The sequence below is a fragment of the Huiozyma naganishii genome, chromosome 7 (assembly GCF_000348985.1).
Source record: "Huiozyma naganishii CBS 8797 chromosome 7, complete genome".
Lineage (NCBI taxonomy): Eukaryota > Fungi > Ascomycota > Saccharomycetes > Saccharomycetales > Saccharomycetaceae > Huiozyma > Huiozyma naganishii.
In genome coordinates, this window is record NC_035928.1 from 507,173 (window position 1) to 522,533 (window position 15,361).

A 15,361-nucleotide genomic window follows, 5' to 3' on the forward strand; every position below is an offset into this window, starting at 1 on the left:
CCACACTGCAATGCGGAAAAATACGCGACTACCTTATCTTTTCTTGATGTTCAACTACCGAATACCAACACCTACATCGTTCCTTGACAATCTGATATGACTCTCCTTTTATATGGAAAATTTTCTTGATCTTCAAAAATACAGAGTTTTTCAGTTTCGGCAGTAAAATATTTCGGACCATTTCGACTTAGGGTTTGAACTGCAATTTATCGCGGTTGGCGATGATATGGTCATCTTCTTGACAACCTCATCCGTTATTTCATTTACTCAAAAAGAAGTTTTGATAATAATATACAATATACAGATAAGACGTAGTGCTCTTCTGTTTAATCTAATATACATTTGTTGTCCTTCATGAAGAAGCCAGGTCTGAAAAGTATTGGCGCAAAATGCCAGACAACATTTCGGGCAGCTCGAGGACGCTGTGGACAATAACATAGAATTCGAAGGGGAAAGTATCCAAGTACTTGTTCACTCTTAATTGGGGAATACCGTTTTTGTCTGGAATGTAGTCCACTTGGCTCATATCCATGATGGACTCTTTGTTGTTATTGGTACCATCAATTATGACGAAGACTAGCATAATCTTGTTTTCTTTTGCACGACGTACTAAACGTTTGATTGTTTCGTGATCTTCACAGATACCATCCGAAATGACTATTTCTAATTGCCATTGATCGGAGCTTGTCAATCCACGTCCTCTTTCAAATATTTTGATTGATTCTGCGACCAATCTCTTTACATCAGTCTTACCGTCTTGGAAATCAAAGCGTTGGAACACCTTGGCACCACTCTCGTTTGAAAATTGTTCTCCAAAATGATGCACTTCCTTCGACTTTTCGCCAAATTTAACGATCGATAACCCACCAGACTCCAGTTGGGTTAGTGTTTTGGAAACCAAACACAAACTGTCAAATGCCAGCTTCACACATTTAGATTCACTCATGGACTTGGAGTTATCTAGTGCAATCATAATCTGGTATTCACGCTTGCTTGGTTTAGTTCTCCTTAACCAAATTTTATCCTTACGGAATTGAGAGGCAATGTAAGGAATTATCCTTTTCATGTTTAGTCTTTTACCCGTTTTGTAGTCACCCTTCAATTTTGTGCTCTTGGTTGGTTCCAGAATCAACCTCAACTGTTCACCCAAACGAGACACTAAATCAGCAGTGGACAACTCACTTTCATGCCATAATTCACGCGATTCCTCCAGCGATTTAGTAGGTTTTTCAAAAGTTTCCTCTGTAGCTTCAAGATCAATCTTTTCAATCATATCTTCCAGTTCGTATTGGTCTGCTTCTTCTTTTACTAGATTGTTGTTGGAATATTCATCTAACAAATCATGTTCTTTATCAGCTGCATATACACCGCCACCTTTGACCTCGTTGTTAGTCTCCGTATCATTTTCGTTTGTGTTGTTCTCCTCCACAACATCTTCAACCGGTTCTTCCTTGACGTAATTGGTGTCATCTGCTACGTCTTCTTCGTCATCGCTGTTTACATTCTCAGCATCATCATCGTCAATAGCTAAATCTTCATCTATCGCTTGCGTTTGATCTTGATTGGCAGAACCCAAAGCTTGTGTATCAGTTTCAGTGTTTGCACCTTCAACATGTTCAAAATCGTCAGGCCGCTCATTGGCATGAGCATCATTATCTTCGTTTTCTTCGTTGGTGCCCGCTTCCTCGATTTCCTTTCTTCTTCTATGGAATTCCTTCAAGCTGTCTCCTAGTTGTTGTAACGTGTCTTTCGCCTCCTTTCTAGAGTTATCAAGATTTTCGTTTTCAGCCTGTTGATCCTCGTCATGCGGATTTTGGGTATTTCCAGAACTACCGATATCTTCCTGTTCCTCTGAATCCTTAGAATCGGATCCAGCACCTTTAGATCCGGACTGTTGTTGAACAGCAGCTTCAGCATCTATGGTTTCTTCTTCCAAAAGATTATCAACACTTCCCAAACCTTCAGATGTTTCCGCTCCTGCCTGTTCATCCTTATCATCGTTGGCTTGGTTTTCGGCTAGTTCCTCTTCGTTTTCTCCCTCTTCCTCACCGGCACTCAACTCAGGATTACCTTCATCTGCGACATCATCATTGTCGTTGTCGTTATTGGAATCCGGTTCTGCTGTGTCATTTTCTAATTTGTCATCCGAATCAGCTGGCTCATCAACATCCATTTCATCTTCGACATCATCATTGATTGGCTCTTGCTGGTTTTCAGAGGTGTTTGTCTCGGGTTTCTCCTCATCTTCACTTTCCATATCAACATCGTCTTCTCCACTTTTATCATCCTCATCATCACCTTCAGAATCCAAATTAATGTCATCTGGTAGGTCCATGGTTTCGATTTCGGGAGCATTTGCATGCAATTCTTCATTCTCTTTATCCCGAACCTCATCTTCTTGCTCACCAACACCCTCTTCCTCATCGGCATCCTCATCATTTTCAGCGTCGCCGTCTTTACTCTCGTCCTTATCCGGTTCATTTTCGTTCAAATCATTGTCAGCATTTTGGTCGGCTCCTTCTTTATCTTTGTTTTCACCTCCGTTGTTTTCATCGTCACCTGCCTGAACATCATCGTCATCCTTCAAATCAAGCTGCTTATCAGTGTCCTTTTCCTTGGTATCCTCCTCCGCCTTTTCATTCCACATCTTATCATCGATGGCGTTTGGATCATCGTCATCAATATCGTCAACCTCTTCATCAAGATCGTTCTCTTCTTCGTCCAGATCCTCTTCATCGCTATTTTCCTGGTCTGAAACTTCTTCCATTTCACCAGCCATATCACCTTCCATCTCAACTGCATCATCCTCTCTCTCATCATCATCATCGCGCTCATCTTTATCCTTTTGGTCCTTATTTGCGGTTTGAGCGTCCTCGGTCAGATCCTCATCTTGTTCTATGTCCTTGGAATTGTTCTGAGCACCTTCACCGTCTCCAAGCCCAGTACCATCCTGTAGGTTATTATTATCAACCTCATCTGACGGAGCTTGAGGATGGCAGAATCCATTTTTAGCCAAGTTGTGCAAAATGTTGGCCAAAATGTAGGTACCATGACTAGTATTTGTATAATAGTTTTTGGCCTTTTCTAGGATAGAACGGATTGTGACAAAGTAATGATTGATTACAGGTAAGGTGAAAGTAATAATAGCCCGTACCAAAGACGATGATGGACCTAAAAATTTGGAGTTTTTAATCAGCATGACTGCCTTTTGGATATTTGCGGCGATATTGGTAATGTTTAAAGATTTTATGTGACCCATTATCGTCCGCGAAGTTAGTACTAACCATTGGTCGTCAGATTCAGAAACAGAATCTGTTTCATTTTCCATTAATCTTTGGAAAGCCAAGATAATAGAGGTGTGAACCTTTCGGAAAACTTGGTCTACTTCCTTGATTGAAGCATTTGCCGAGTCATCTGATCTTGTTTCTAAAATGCTATTGTTTTTTATCCATGTGATGACAATTTCAAATATAAAGAAGGAGTTCGTATTCTTTTTTTCCATCATCTTAGCAACGAAATTTGAAATGTAATTCCGGAAATCCGAAAGCAAAACGGATGCAGTGGTGTCACACACTGTTTGCTTACTCAATCGAGTTTCATAATCTTGAATACACATTTTTGCCTCTTGTAACGTAGCTATGTCGCACGACACAGATGTTGATGCTTCAATGACACTGACTGCTTTCAAAGCGTAGTCGAGTACTAACTGCAGCCTTGTCACCATATACCTCATACTTTCCATTGTTGGTACTAGTTCGGCATTATTCAGAGAACCAGTTGATGTGCAAATATTCTCGAGGTACAGTCTTGAATCTTCAATATTTGAATACTTCTCATTAGCTTTTTTTAAAGGCTTTCTAGTAGTAATCAATGAAAAAAGAAGGTTCTCGATGATGGCCATACCTTTTTCAACATTAACAGGGGGAATATCGTCAGCAGGACTAGAAATAGCATTTCTCAACCTGGGAAGCATATCCAAAATCTTAAAAAAGTACGCATCGGCCTTTTCAAAATGAGTTCCATTGAAAGAGACAGAATTGGCTAGCACTGAAGTCACAGACGCTTGTACTTTGTGAATATCCTCCCTGAAACTGGTTTTTAACCCAATTCTCCTCAGTTCTTTCAATGCGTCACTTAGTACCTTTGCCTTTTGTACTTTCAAAGTGGCCAACAGTTTTTTGTTTTCTTTCTTGTAAACAGTCGGAGTTTCCTCTTGTAAGCGATCGGCAGCCCTTCCGTAATCTCTTGCCAATTCTTCCATGTTTGGAAATGTTTGTTTGTCTATTCTGTTAGCGTATACAGACATGTTTTCCTTGACTAGATTGATGTTCCGTAACGGCATAGATCTGGAGTCCCAATCAGGAACCTGGATAACCAATTTCTTGGCATCTTCCAAATCAAATTCGGCAAAGGAACCTATGCCAAGGGAAGCAAGTTCAAGCTTCACAGATGGTTCGTAAGGTAATCCACCTTCAATCAAACCAAGTACGTTACTTGATAGAACGGCTCTATACTTTCTCACCAGCTTGTAAAGATTGTTATGAGATTTCCGAGAACTTTGTTTCAAAGCATCCACATTCACATCCTTCCAGCTAGCAAGCAAAATTGTTTCTGAAACTTCCTTGCTTAGAGATTTTCTGCCCTTAGAAATCTGTTCTTCAACAGTTGGTAGGAACTGTTTGTAAAACGACAGAATGTTTTGTAAAGCGTTGAGTTCGGCAGACATGTCTCTGTTGAGCAATACGATATGATTTGCAAAAGCTTCAACAAGTTTTAACCTAATTTTGAACTCACCAGCTGTACTCTTGCTAAAAAAAATGTTCAATGAGGTAAGTAGTGCTGTTTCGTTGTCGTTGTCTGGGTCAGAATCTTTGGCAACGAAAATTATTTCAAATAAGTTAAACCACCACTTACCAATTTCTTTCTCAGCATTTTTGTCCTCAGTATTGAATAACCCATTCCAGGTTTGAAGTTCCAGCTTTCTCCATGAGACAATCAAGTCTGTGATGCGTTTAATATGTGCTCCTAGAGAAACGCGAGATGCAGCGTACTTTTCCCACTCGGCCATAAATGTGTATATTTGTTCGATCTTTTGTAACTGTTTGGCAATGGGGGTATTGGCTGGGAAAGATAAAAATTCCTGGCAAACCCTTTCCAATTCACTTAAAGTGGCGTGTTCAGGCCACTGTTGATGAATTTCATTAACAAGCTTCCACAAGGCATCGATGACAGAAAATGCTCTTTGGGATTCGGATAATGACGAGTCCCTGTAAAAATCGAAGTTATCCCCTGTCACGTTGTCGTTGAAAGACAGTATTTCATCGTGAAGACTAATAATTGAAGAAGCAAAATTCGACCCTGAAAGTTTACCAGAGGCAAATTTCTGTGATTTGCTCAGCAATATCTCGACAACATCCAAACCAGCCTTGGTCACTTCAAGCATTGTGGTGTTTGATTTGTTCAAAAATATCGACATGTACATCTTGGAAATTTCATAATAGATGGTGTCCAAATCTTGAGCGGCAGTAAAAGATGGTTCCGCCTCTAGGGAAAGAGACTCCTCGTATAATGGAAACATGCGTTTGAATTCGGACTCGAAATCTTCTGAAGTGTCCTCATACTTGAATAATTTAGAAGCCTCTTGTTCCTCTTGTTCTTTTTTCATTCTCCTCAAGGACCATCTTTGATACATCATTTGCAAAGCGTTCATGAACGTTGATGACAGAGAGTCATCCCTCTGGTGAAGTTTGAATAGATCCATGTATAAAATCAGAATTTTCTCGGTCGAAGTATCTTCGACGTTAGTATCCTTAAAGAATTTAGTCATTTCAGTAAACGAGTCGTTCAACGTTTGGACAGCAGATAGTTTCAAGGGATCAACACACCATAGGGGATCTAACTTTATAAGTTTACGTTGGTCTACTTGATCATGTCTTGCAAGATCGAACCCGAATTTCATGCAGAACACATATCCAGCAAAAATCTCGTTCAAGTCAGCAAAGTTTTGATAGCCATTGTTCAAACGGTTTATAAAGCTTGAACTATTCTGTTGAAACATTTCGAATCTTCCTTCGGCAATATCATCCCATTCGCATACTGAATTGAAAAGACTTGAGGCTTGTTCTGCGGAGACGGTGGAGCTATAAAATACATTCCACTCATCTATTAAGTTATCAACCGATACAGCTGGTCTGTAAACTCTTGGTTTTTGTGGAGCGTCGTCAGTGGTTACTTCTGTGATTGTTCTTTCTATATGTAGTTTGTCATCACCACTTATAACTTTTTTAACCAAGGACCATGAATCACCCAAATCCTCCAAAAATAATTTGTGCTTTAAAAAGATATCGTATACCACATAGTCGTGTACCGCTGGATCATATGGAATATTGGGGGCATAAAGTTCAATCAGGGCGGTACCGAACAAGATCCAAGCCTGTCCAAGATTCAAGTAATTGGTATCATCAAGTGACAGCTTGATAGCAGGAAGGATTAATTTATGGAAAACAGCTGAAAATTCAGAATTGCCGTCAGCAACAATAATCTCCGTTATATAATCGACATCCATGCTCTCTAGCTCTAACTTGGTATGGACTTCCAATACGCGTTTTACCCACTGCAAAAAGGTAGAAGTAAACAAGGAAATCTTATCATGCAATAGATAGTCAGCCGACTTAATCGTGTTTGATAGTAATAACCTAGCATCGAATAGTGCAGGTGTTATTTGACTTCCTGGGAATGTATGAAAACGGTTTGTTTTGAGGATAATACTTTCAAGGTAGTTCGAGGTAATAATAGACTCTGTGAATGACTTATGCTTTCCGTTATCTGTTACCCACAACATATCAAAGATTGCAGGATACGCCGCCTTATCTGTAGTAAATCCGTTAAGTCTTTCTAATGGTACGGATGAAAATGGTATTATCTCGTTTAGTAACTGTTGTGGAATGGATTGATGCAAAGAAAGTAGTCTCAACAACGTGTCAAAGTCTGTGGAAAAAAAGTGTTTTCTCTTATTCAAAAATTTGGCAGAGATCTCTTCCAAATCATTGATACCAGCCCGTAATCTGTCCAGCAAAGGAGATATGGTTACAATGTCGTTGTTCAAAATATCAGTGGAGAGGATAGAAAATATTTGACTCAAATGTCTGATGGCATCGTATGATTCAGGGAACTGCATTTTCTTAGCCTTTTCAAATTTCTCATATTGCTCTGCTAGTTCATTCCAGTATTGCCACGCTTCTCCTGTTTGTGGGTACAATGTTCTGAACTCTTCCCATAAGATGGTCATTGAGAACCCTCTAGTTAAACCCAAGCTACTGTCGAACTTTGAGCAAACCAAATTCATATCAGAAACGTCAATACCAGCTTGTTGAGCTGATGATATCCATTGTTCTAGCAATTCCTTGTAGACCCTCAACTTTGCCTCATCCTTGCTGGATGCAGATTCAAATGCACTCTCAAGTATAACTTCGAGATATGCCAGCATTTCATATAGCTTTTCTTGAACGAATAGTTCGTCGTTACATAACGTATTCGAAATGTAAGCGACTATACCGCATAAAAGATAGTAAATTGGTATCCTAGGTACATTTTTCAATTGCCGGCCATTAACAATAGCAGCCGATCTTTCGATATAGGTAAGGTCATCAATCTTATTGTAAAGCGATTTTGTGTTCGTCTTTTCCAAATTTTCAATAAGATGTAGTTGTTGACGGGAAGCGGCAAACAAGTACATTCCTTCACCGGAAGAAATGAATGGAGCCGTGTTTTGGAACCTTGGTATTAAATGTTCGTTCAGTATTACTACTAGTGGTTGGTCAGACAGCTGTGAGGGTTGCTGGCCAATGATATCCCATATATTGGATTCAGCTGCCAAAGAAACATTATTTAGCTTATCCACAATTCCTCTCTGGTTCAAAAATTTAATGTATTCGCCGATTAGAATTGAAACATTTCCTTCTGGGTAATATACTGATTGCGTGATGTTAAGAGACCAGGCTTCGAATATTCCCAAAAGGTTGATTGGAATAATACCGGCTAGTGATTCCAATACTGATTTGTTCTTGTTGAAGATCAGTACATCAAGAATCTGACTGAATGTGATTGGAAGCGACAAATAAGAAGGTACGTAGCTTTTTGTAGGGCATTTAACTGTACTTGGATTCAATTCTAGACCTTCTTCATTAACCCCATTTACATTTTTTTCAGATTGTTTCGACCAGTTCAAAGACAACATATCAAAAGATGAAAGTCTATTATCTAGATCCTCCATGTATAATTCGATACCTCTATTCCTCATCGCTCTGGACAATTCCCCGTATTTGGGGTCCACTGTTAAAAAGAGTCTAAAATTAGGATGAGGTTTCAGTATACGCGGCTCCCCATTCTCCATACTGCATTCATTTATCAATAGAGAACCATCTGTTTCTAAAAGAGAGTTTAACCGATCCAGCACAGAGGGGGAACACAGGTTAGCATTGTCAAGAACCAACCAATCCCCATTTTCAATCGCCTTGAGCAAAATACCATCAAACCACTCAAATGCAACCCGCTCTGGTTTTCGTAGAACTACGTCCAGAGATTCAAAATCATCGGCAATTTTCAAAAGGTCTGCATTATCTGGCAGATAAGATTGAAAGTTTTTGAACTTCTTCCACAAAGTAGTGAACTCTGCTTTACCTGTAGATCCGTCGCATATAAAATGTAACAAATCAAAGCCAGCCAGCAACGCCGAAGAGTTATCATCAGTAAGTCCAAGATTGATGGAAAGTAGTTTTCGAACTGTTCTTTTCAATGGTTTGATCACATTCCATATTTTCCTGTTCATGTCAACTTGTTCATAACCACCCAAAATATCCATGCTATCCAAATCACTATTCATTGAAAATACGCAGACCTCAGTTCCCAAAATTGAAGAGAGAAACCGGACTAACTCAGTTTTGCCTGAATTTGCGGGACCTACTAAGATCAGTGGCCAGTTGTTGTTAATGCATCTGATAGCAGACTCGTAAAATTCCATATTACACTCCAAAGGTTGCAAATTCTTTAAAGTAGGGTAGTGGAATGCTGGATTTCTCACAGCGATTGCGCTGTTGACTTGAACATACTGAGGAGTAATTCTGTATAAATTGGAAGCCCTTGAGAAACTCCCAAAAACGTTTTCAATTATCACTTGAGCTTTTTGCTTATCGTCTTTGGTACGAAACCTTTGTCTGATGATGATATCAACAAAATCAAAAACCTTGGTGTCGTCAATTATTCCCTTCTGACTTAGAAGTTTTAGCCATCTTAAAGCATCTCTTAAGTTGAATTCCCAGGGGGAGCCAGATACACCCCACTTCTTCTTCTTCGTGACATCATCCTCTAGAATTCCCATAAGTTTAATCATCTTTGCGCTAAGTTCAGGAGCCACAGAAGGGTATAAATGGTTGGCAATGAGTTGCAAATCCTCCGTTTTGAGAACATCAATATAGACAACAGTAAAACGGTTGACGAAAGATTTAGGAAGCCCTTTTCTCCCACCACCTTGATACTGCGGATTTTGGGCTGCAAACACAAGAAAGTCTGGATGCCGTGTGAATGATCTGTCTAATTCTGGAATGTAAGCCTCACCACGGTGATCTAGACAAGCGTTCAACCCCTCAAGAACTGATTGAGAAGCAAGATTCATCTCATCCAGTAAGACCCAGTGACCTTGTTGCATAGCTCTCAAAAATGGAGCGTCATTCCAAACAAATTCACCGCTTCTTTCACCAGGGACATCAGAGCCAAACAGATCAATCAGGTCGGTTTGTTCAGATAAATTGATACGAGTCAGCTTGTTTCCTGTAAGTTCGGCAAGAGTCGTTACCAAACTTGTTTTACCGACACCTGGACTACCCTCTAATAGAATAGGCTTTTCGACCTGCATTGCTCGAATAACCCTCATCAAGTTGGCCGCGGTAGTTGGGGCATTCATGTTAAAAGAAGGGGATGATGTAGAAGATTCATTTCGTGGGTACGAAAAAGGTCCGATTTTTAAGGTGTCATCAGATAGCGCGTACTCGAAAGACATAGCCAGGCATTTGCGTAAATCATACTCAAGTTTGTTTGACAAAAAGTCAACACATGTAGATTTTAGCTCATTCAATCTCTCCTCATTTTCAGCGAGATAAGCGGTATTATTGGTACCAAGAGCATCAATAAACACCATGGAGGCTCCATGTCCCAAACACTCATAAATATTAGCATTGTTTGGTGTAGTTCTGTTGATGAAATCTACCCATGCCAGAATGTCACGCAAAGAAATAAAACCGCTTGTGGCATCACCGCCACCAAATTTGATGGCATACCATTCCGAAAAAGCAACAATTGTTTCAGTCAACTGCTTAGCACTCTCACACAATCTATCTGATACTATTAAACGAACATCGTCAAAGCTTTCCATAGAAGGCACCCAAATTTCGGTGAACCGGTTCCGTAAAGCTGGGGATAGCTCTTTTTTACCATAATCACCCCCGGGGTTCATTGTTGCAAAAAATTGAAAGCCGTCCTTGGCAACCACTGAACTGTCTGACGAACCTTTCTCCGCCAATAACAAACTTCTTTCTGGTTCAAGGACACTGTTCAATCGCTCTAATACGGAATCGTCGGCTAAGGAAATTTCATCCAACAGGAAATAATCGCCGTCCTTTAGTGCTTGTACTAGCGGACCGTCACACCATTCAAAAAGAATATTCAAGGAGTTTTGAAGCTGAGTTATCTCCTCCCGTAGTACTTCTGGGATGGCGGACTGGTCACATGCATTATAGCTTTCAACTAGTCGATCCAATTCCTCTTCTGTGGAACCACCTAACGCCGTTTGCAGCAGTAAAACCAATTTTCTTTGAATTTCTGATCTGTTACGCATGGGACGTTGGGCCCCTAATATGTCTCCAGTTTCTGTGTTTTGATGCGCATTCAAAGTTACTAGTTTCTTTTCGGAAAATTGAGCCAGTAATTGGCAAATAGTCGTCTTACCACAACCCGTTTCACCAACGAGCAGAACTGGTTCATTGTTTTGTAAACAGCTGGAAACTAAAACTGACAAACGACGAAGAGCCGAAGTCCAGACCACTGAGTCAATTGAATACAGACTCTTATTCTCAACCTTCGAATAATAGGCGTCCATATTCAGCTTAACTTTCATGACCTTTTCAAGGGTCTTTTTGATAGTGGCCTTCTCCTGGGGGTTTCTACATCTCTCACCAAGTAGCATATAGCCATTAGCTGCTAGTTCATCGTAACCCACAGCACCTCTTAATGCCCATCTAAATAAGTCACGTAGAGTTGCAAAACTGTTCTTTTGTTCAAAGAGACGGTTGGCAGATCTTTCAATAGACAGCTGGTGATACACCTCGACAATCTTTTTGGCATATGTTGGGGCAATCTGACACCGTTCCCGAAGAATTATTTCAAGTTCGTCGGTAGGGATATCGTCAAAATGTAACTCCAAGAAACGGTTTCTAAACGCTCTTGATAGAATCTTACGACCACCGTATATGCCAGGTGGGTTTTGAGTGGCAAAAAGCATAAAATCAGGGTGTGGATGTATGACTTCTTGGGTTTCCGGAATAAAAAGTTCTCTGTTATCGTCTAATAGTCTATTCAAAGCCTCGAGCACATCGGTTGGTGCTAAATTCAGTTCGTCGAGAACAATCCAGTAACCTTTACGAAGTGCCTCCACCAGGACACCCTCCTTGAAAGATAATTTTCCACTGTCGTCCGTAACGTACGTCCCTAAATACTCCTGCAAATCTGTGTGTTCATGGTTATTGATACGGACAAATTTGTGGCCAGTGATATCAGCAAGATATTTAATCATACTGGTCTTACCCGCAGAGGTTGGGCCCTGTACTAGCACTGGAAATCTGTTGCCAGACGTTGCTCGCACAAGATTCATCATGTTCTTCTCAACAAATGGGGTGATAATATAGTGTGGTTGATTCACCATTTCCTGTTGACCGGTTTTCATCCAATAATGTTTGAACTGTACAAAGTTTGGACCCGGAGAGGGTGGAGTTTGTGACAGAACCGACTTTACGTTTCTCAATCTGCTGACAGTGTATTTGCTTATTATAGGCTCCAATGTCTTTTCTGAAGGTTGATCCAATAAGGTCAAAAACGTCATACAAAACCCGTCGTATAGAGAGCGACGAAGACCGTAAATGTGCACAATATCACAGACGTACAGCAGTGTTCGTGTTAGCGTACGGACACTGAAGTGTGGTTTCTGATTCGAACCGTCAACTATTAAGTTATTCTCAGCAAGTCTTTTGGCCTCGATGTACAACTCAGCTATGTCGTTCCCGACCCATTCATCGTTGACGCTGTATTTTCCAATGTATTTGTCAATAATGGACAATAGATCAGAAATATCACGGTCAGGTGAGTGAACATATATTTCAGTTAATCTCGATCTTAAACCAATAGGAAGATCACGTTTTCCTACATCTGTTGCTGGGTTCATACACGCAAATATTCTGAAGTCTGTGTGAGCCTTAACCGGAATAGCGTCTCCCTTCTCGGAGAGAAGAATACTTCTCGAATCTGCTTCATTTAACAAGTCTGAGATACTTTCCAATGTGTCTGGAGAAGCTAAGTTGATTTCATCGAGTAGTAACCATTCACCATTTCTCACGGCCTTGACAAGTGAACCTTCGACAAAGTCAAACACAAACGAACTATCTGTTGCCGCTGATTGTGCCTCAAACTTTACCACAGAATCACGAAATAAGTCCCATTGTTCCAACAGCATTTTCTTCTGATCGGGGTTCAGTTTCCTCTTTTTCGTCTTTACGTTGCTACTGCTCTCTGAAATTTCTTCCTTATGCAGAATCTGCTGAGCCATTTTGTAGGCCTCGTTCCAAAGCTTTACAACATTTTTCCATTGGTTCTTGTTGAAACATTTATGTAGCATTTTGTAAAACCGCTCATTTTTCTTCAAAGAGAAGGTAGCAGAAAATAAGGACTCAAAGGTTTCCTGAACTGGGATTCCCACTATCTTGGAGTTTACGGGCTTGTAACCACCTAATAAGTCACCGGTTTCGGTCTGTTGAGAAACGTTGATTACAGTCAATGGTTTATTCATCATTTTTGCAAGTTGCTGAACAACAGTTGTCTTACCTGTACCCGTTTCACCAACAAGTAAAACCGGCTCAGTCATCTGGATAGCGACCGATATTTGTTCCATCAATTTCAGAGAATGGTTCGTCATTGCAAAAGACGTGGCATTCATAGATTTCTTCTGAAGAGCGGAACTAGATTTCTTCAATACAGCCCTCCCAATTTTGATATCGTCATCGGAGGATTCAAACTGCGGAACATGCTTAGTCAAAAACAGCGCAATTCTTGAATTGGCGATCTCAAGTGTCTGGCCAATGCTATGAATTAATGGAGTCAAAGCCTTCATTTCACTAATGGCACCTGCAAAACAGTCTGCAGTTTCTGCAAAAATTGAGTCATAAATTTCTGACTGAATCAATTGGTCAGGCTTCACAATATTGTTATTCGCAAACAACGCATTCAGCCGATTGCATAACTTAACAAGATCTCTTATGGACACCACTCTTGGATGAGCACCTTTGTTAAATGAAATGAAGTTTGGATTCAGGTAGATAGCCTTAACAGACTCGTAGGAGTCGATCAGTTTGGGTATTAAATGGAGTAAGACAGGAAATCTGCGACACAAAATTTGATTAACATCACTAGTAGTTAGCTCGTCGAGATGAACTGTTCTCCATACTCTCATCCCAATTATGTTGAGATTGTAGTTATTTCGTTCATTTGCTTCCGTTCGTTTATTTGTGATCTCATCGTTCATCCTAACGGTGGAAATTATTTGAAATCCATTTGCGGCTTTGATAACTTCGCCTCTAGATGGTATAGTTAGCTCCCTTTTCTCCAACAAAGAAAGCAGGATGGATAATACCTCGGTAGGAGCTTTATCTATATCTTCGATCAGAACCCATCTACCTTCCTTAACGGCATTTGTCAGCACACCAGATCTCCATTCGAAGGTACCTGGTTTTTCACCGGAAGTGTAAGTTCCAATTAAAAGCTTGGCATCAGTTTGTTCTCCTAAATGAATTTTAACAATCGAGTCATGACAACCCATATATTTACTCAGTTCGTTGATTAGGAAGGTCTTCCCTGAACCAGCTTTACCTAAAAGCATGATAGGTTCCGACTTTCTAATCAATTTGGCCAGCTCGCGCAGAGTGTGGACTGTTTGTTTAGTTGGGACAAATGATGGTGGATAGGCCGAGAGCTCTGCACCCGCGTCCGGTTGTAGACTGGTAACTTTGGGAACCAGAATTCCAGATACTGAAACCACACACTTGTTCAGGTCATGTGAGTCAATAACGTAACACTGGTCACTTGTCAGATCTTTGTCAAAGCACTCTTCGACTTCTGGCAACGATGCAAAATTAGAAAATCTCATCGCTTCATTCACTTCTAGAAAATGATAGTCGGACTTTGTATCCAATTCGTATGGTCCAATTAAATTCATTTCGGATTCCGGAATATGTTTATGCATCATTTCTTGTAAGTTTTGTTCACCCATGTCCAAGTATAACGCTAGAACTTTCAGTGCGATAAGTTTGGTTAATGAGTCCAAGCCATCGGTATCTACTAATTGATATAGGATATCTGGTTGGATATAGGCACTAAAAATTTCTTTGTTACAGTACAAAAGTCTGTAGTATGCTAGCAATATGCTAAAGATATCCTGGGAATGCTGAGTGGACGAATTTTGCAAAATCGTAGTAAAATACTCAACATTTGACTTCACGAACAGCTCTGTCAAAGGTAAGGACAATGGGTACATGGAAGCAATTCTACCACATGATACTAACACAGATACCCACTTATCCCTGGGCAAAGCAGTGGTCCACTCAGCTAAAATCTGGAGAAATATTGGTTTATACGCAAAAACGTAAGCAGCAGTGTTTGTTTCACTTAATGCATGGCCAGCCAGAATTGATAAGTTTTTCTTCGGAGTTAATCTGGCATCAAATTTGTAAAGCAAACCAAGCTTTTCTGCCGGAAATCTTTTCTTGTAGAGCACTGCTCTTTGTCTCACAGCATCCAAATCCAGGATGATGCAGTCTTGAGACATTTCGCTAGTAAGAAGTGTTGGTATAACGGTAGCAAAGAATAAAAGAACGTTTTGTATATCAATCACTATCTCACTTTCACTTCTTATCTGGTCTTGTGTTTTTCCTAGTCACAGGACTTGTGCGTAGCGAGGTCTCCGATTATTTTTCCTCTTCTACCTGCTCTTGAAGAGTTGAAAGTTTTTGAAAACAAATCTCATCTCATCGCAAATTTTCGCTGCAAA

The 15,361-nt window shown here is 40.2% G+C and overlaps 1 protein-coding gene across 1 annotated transcript; it reads right to left on the reverse strand.

Annotated features, from left to right (window-relative positions):
- Positions 1 to 352: 352 nt before the first annotated feature.
- Positions 353 to 15,139, reverse strand: REA1 (AAA family ATPase midasin; the record flags this gene model as incomplete). Its single annotated transcript, XM_022609099.1, has 1 exon — positions 353 to 15,139. The coding sequence occupies one exon, from the start codon at positions 15,137 to 15,139 to the stop codon at positions 353 to 355; it is 14,787 nt and encodes a 4,928-aa protein (XP_022465529.1).
- Between the last annotated feature and the right edge of the window lie 222 nt (positions 15,140 to 15,361).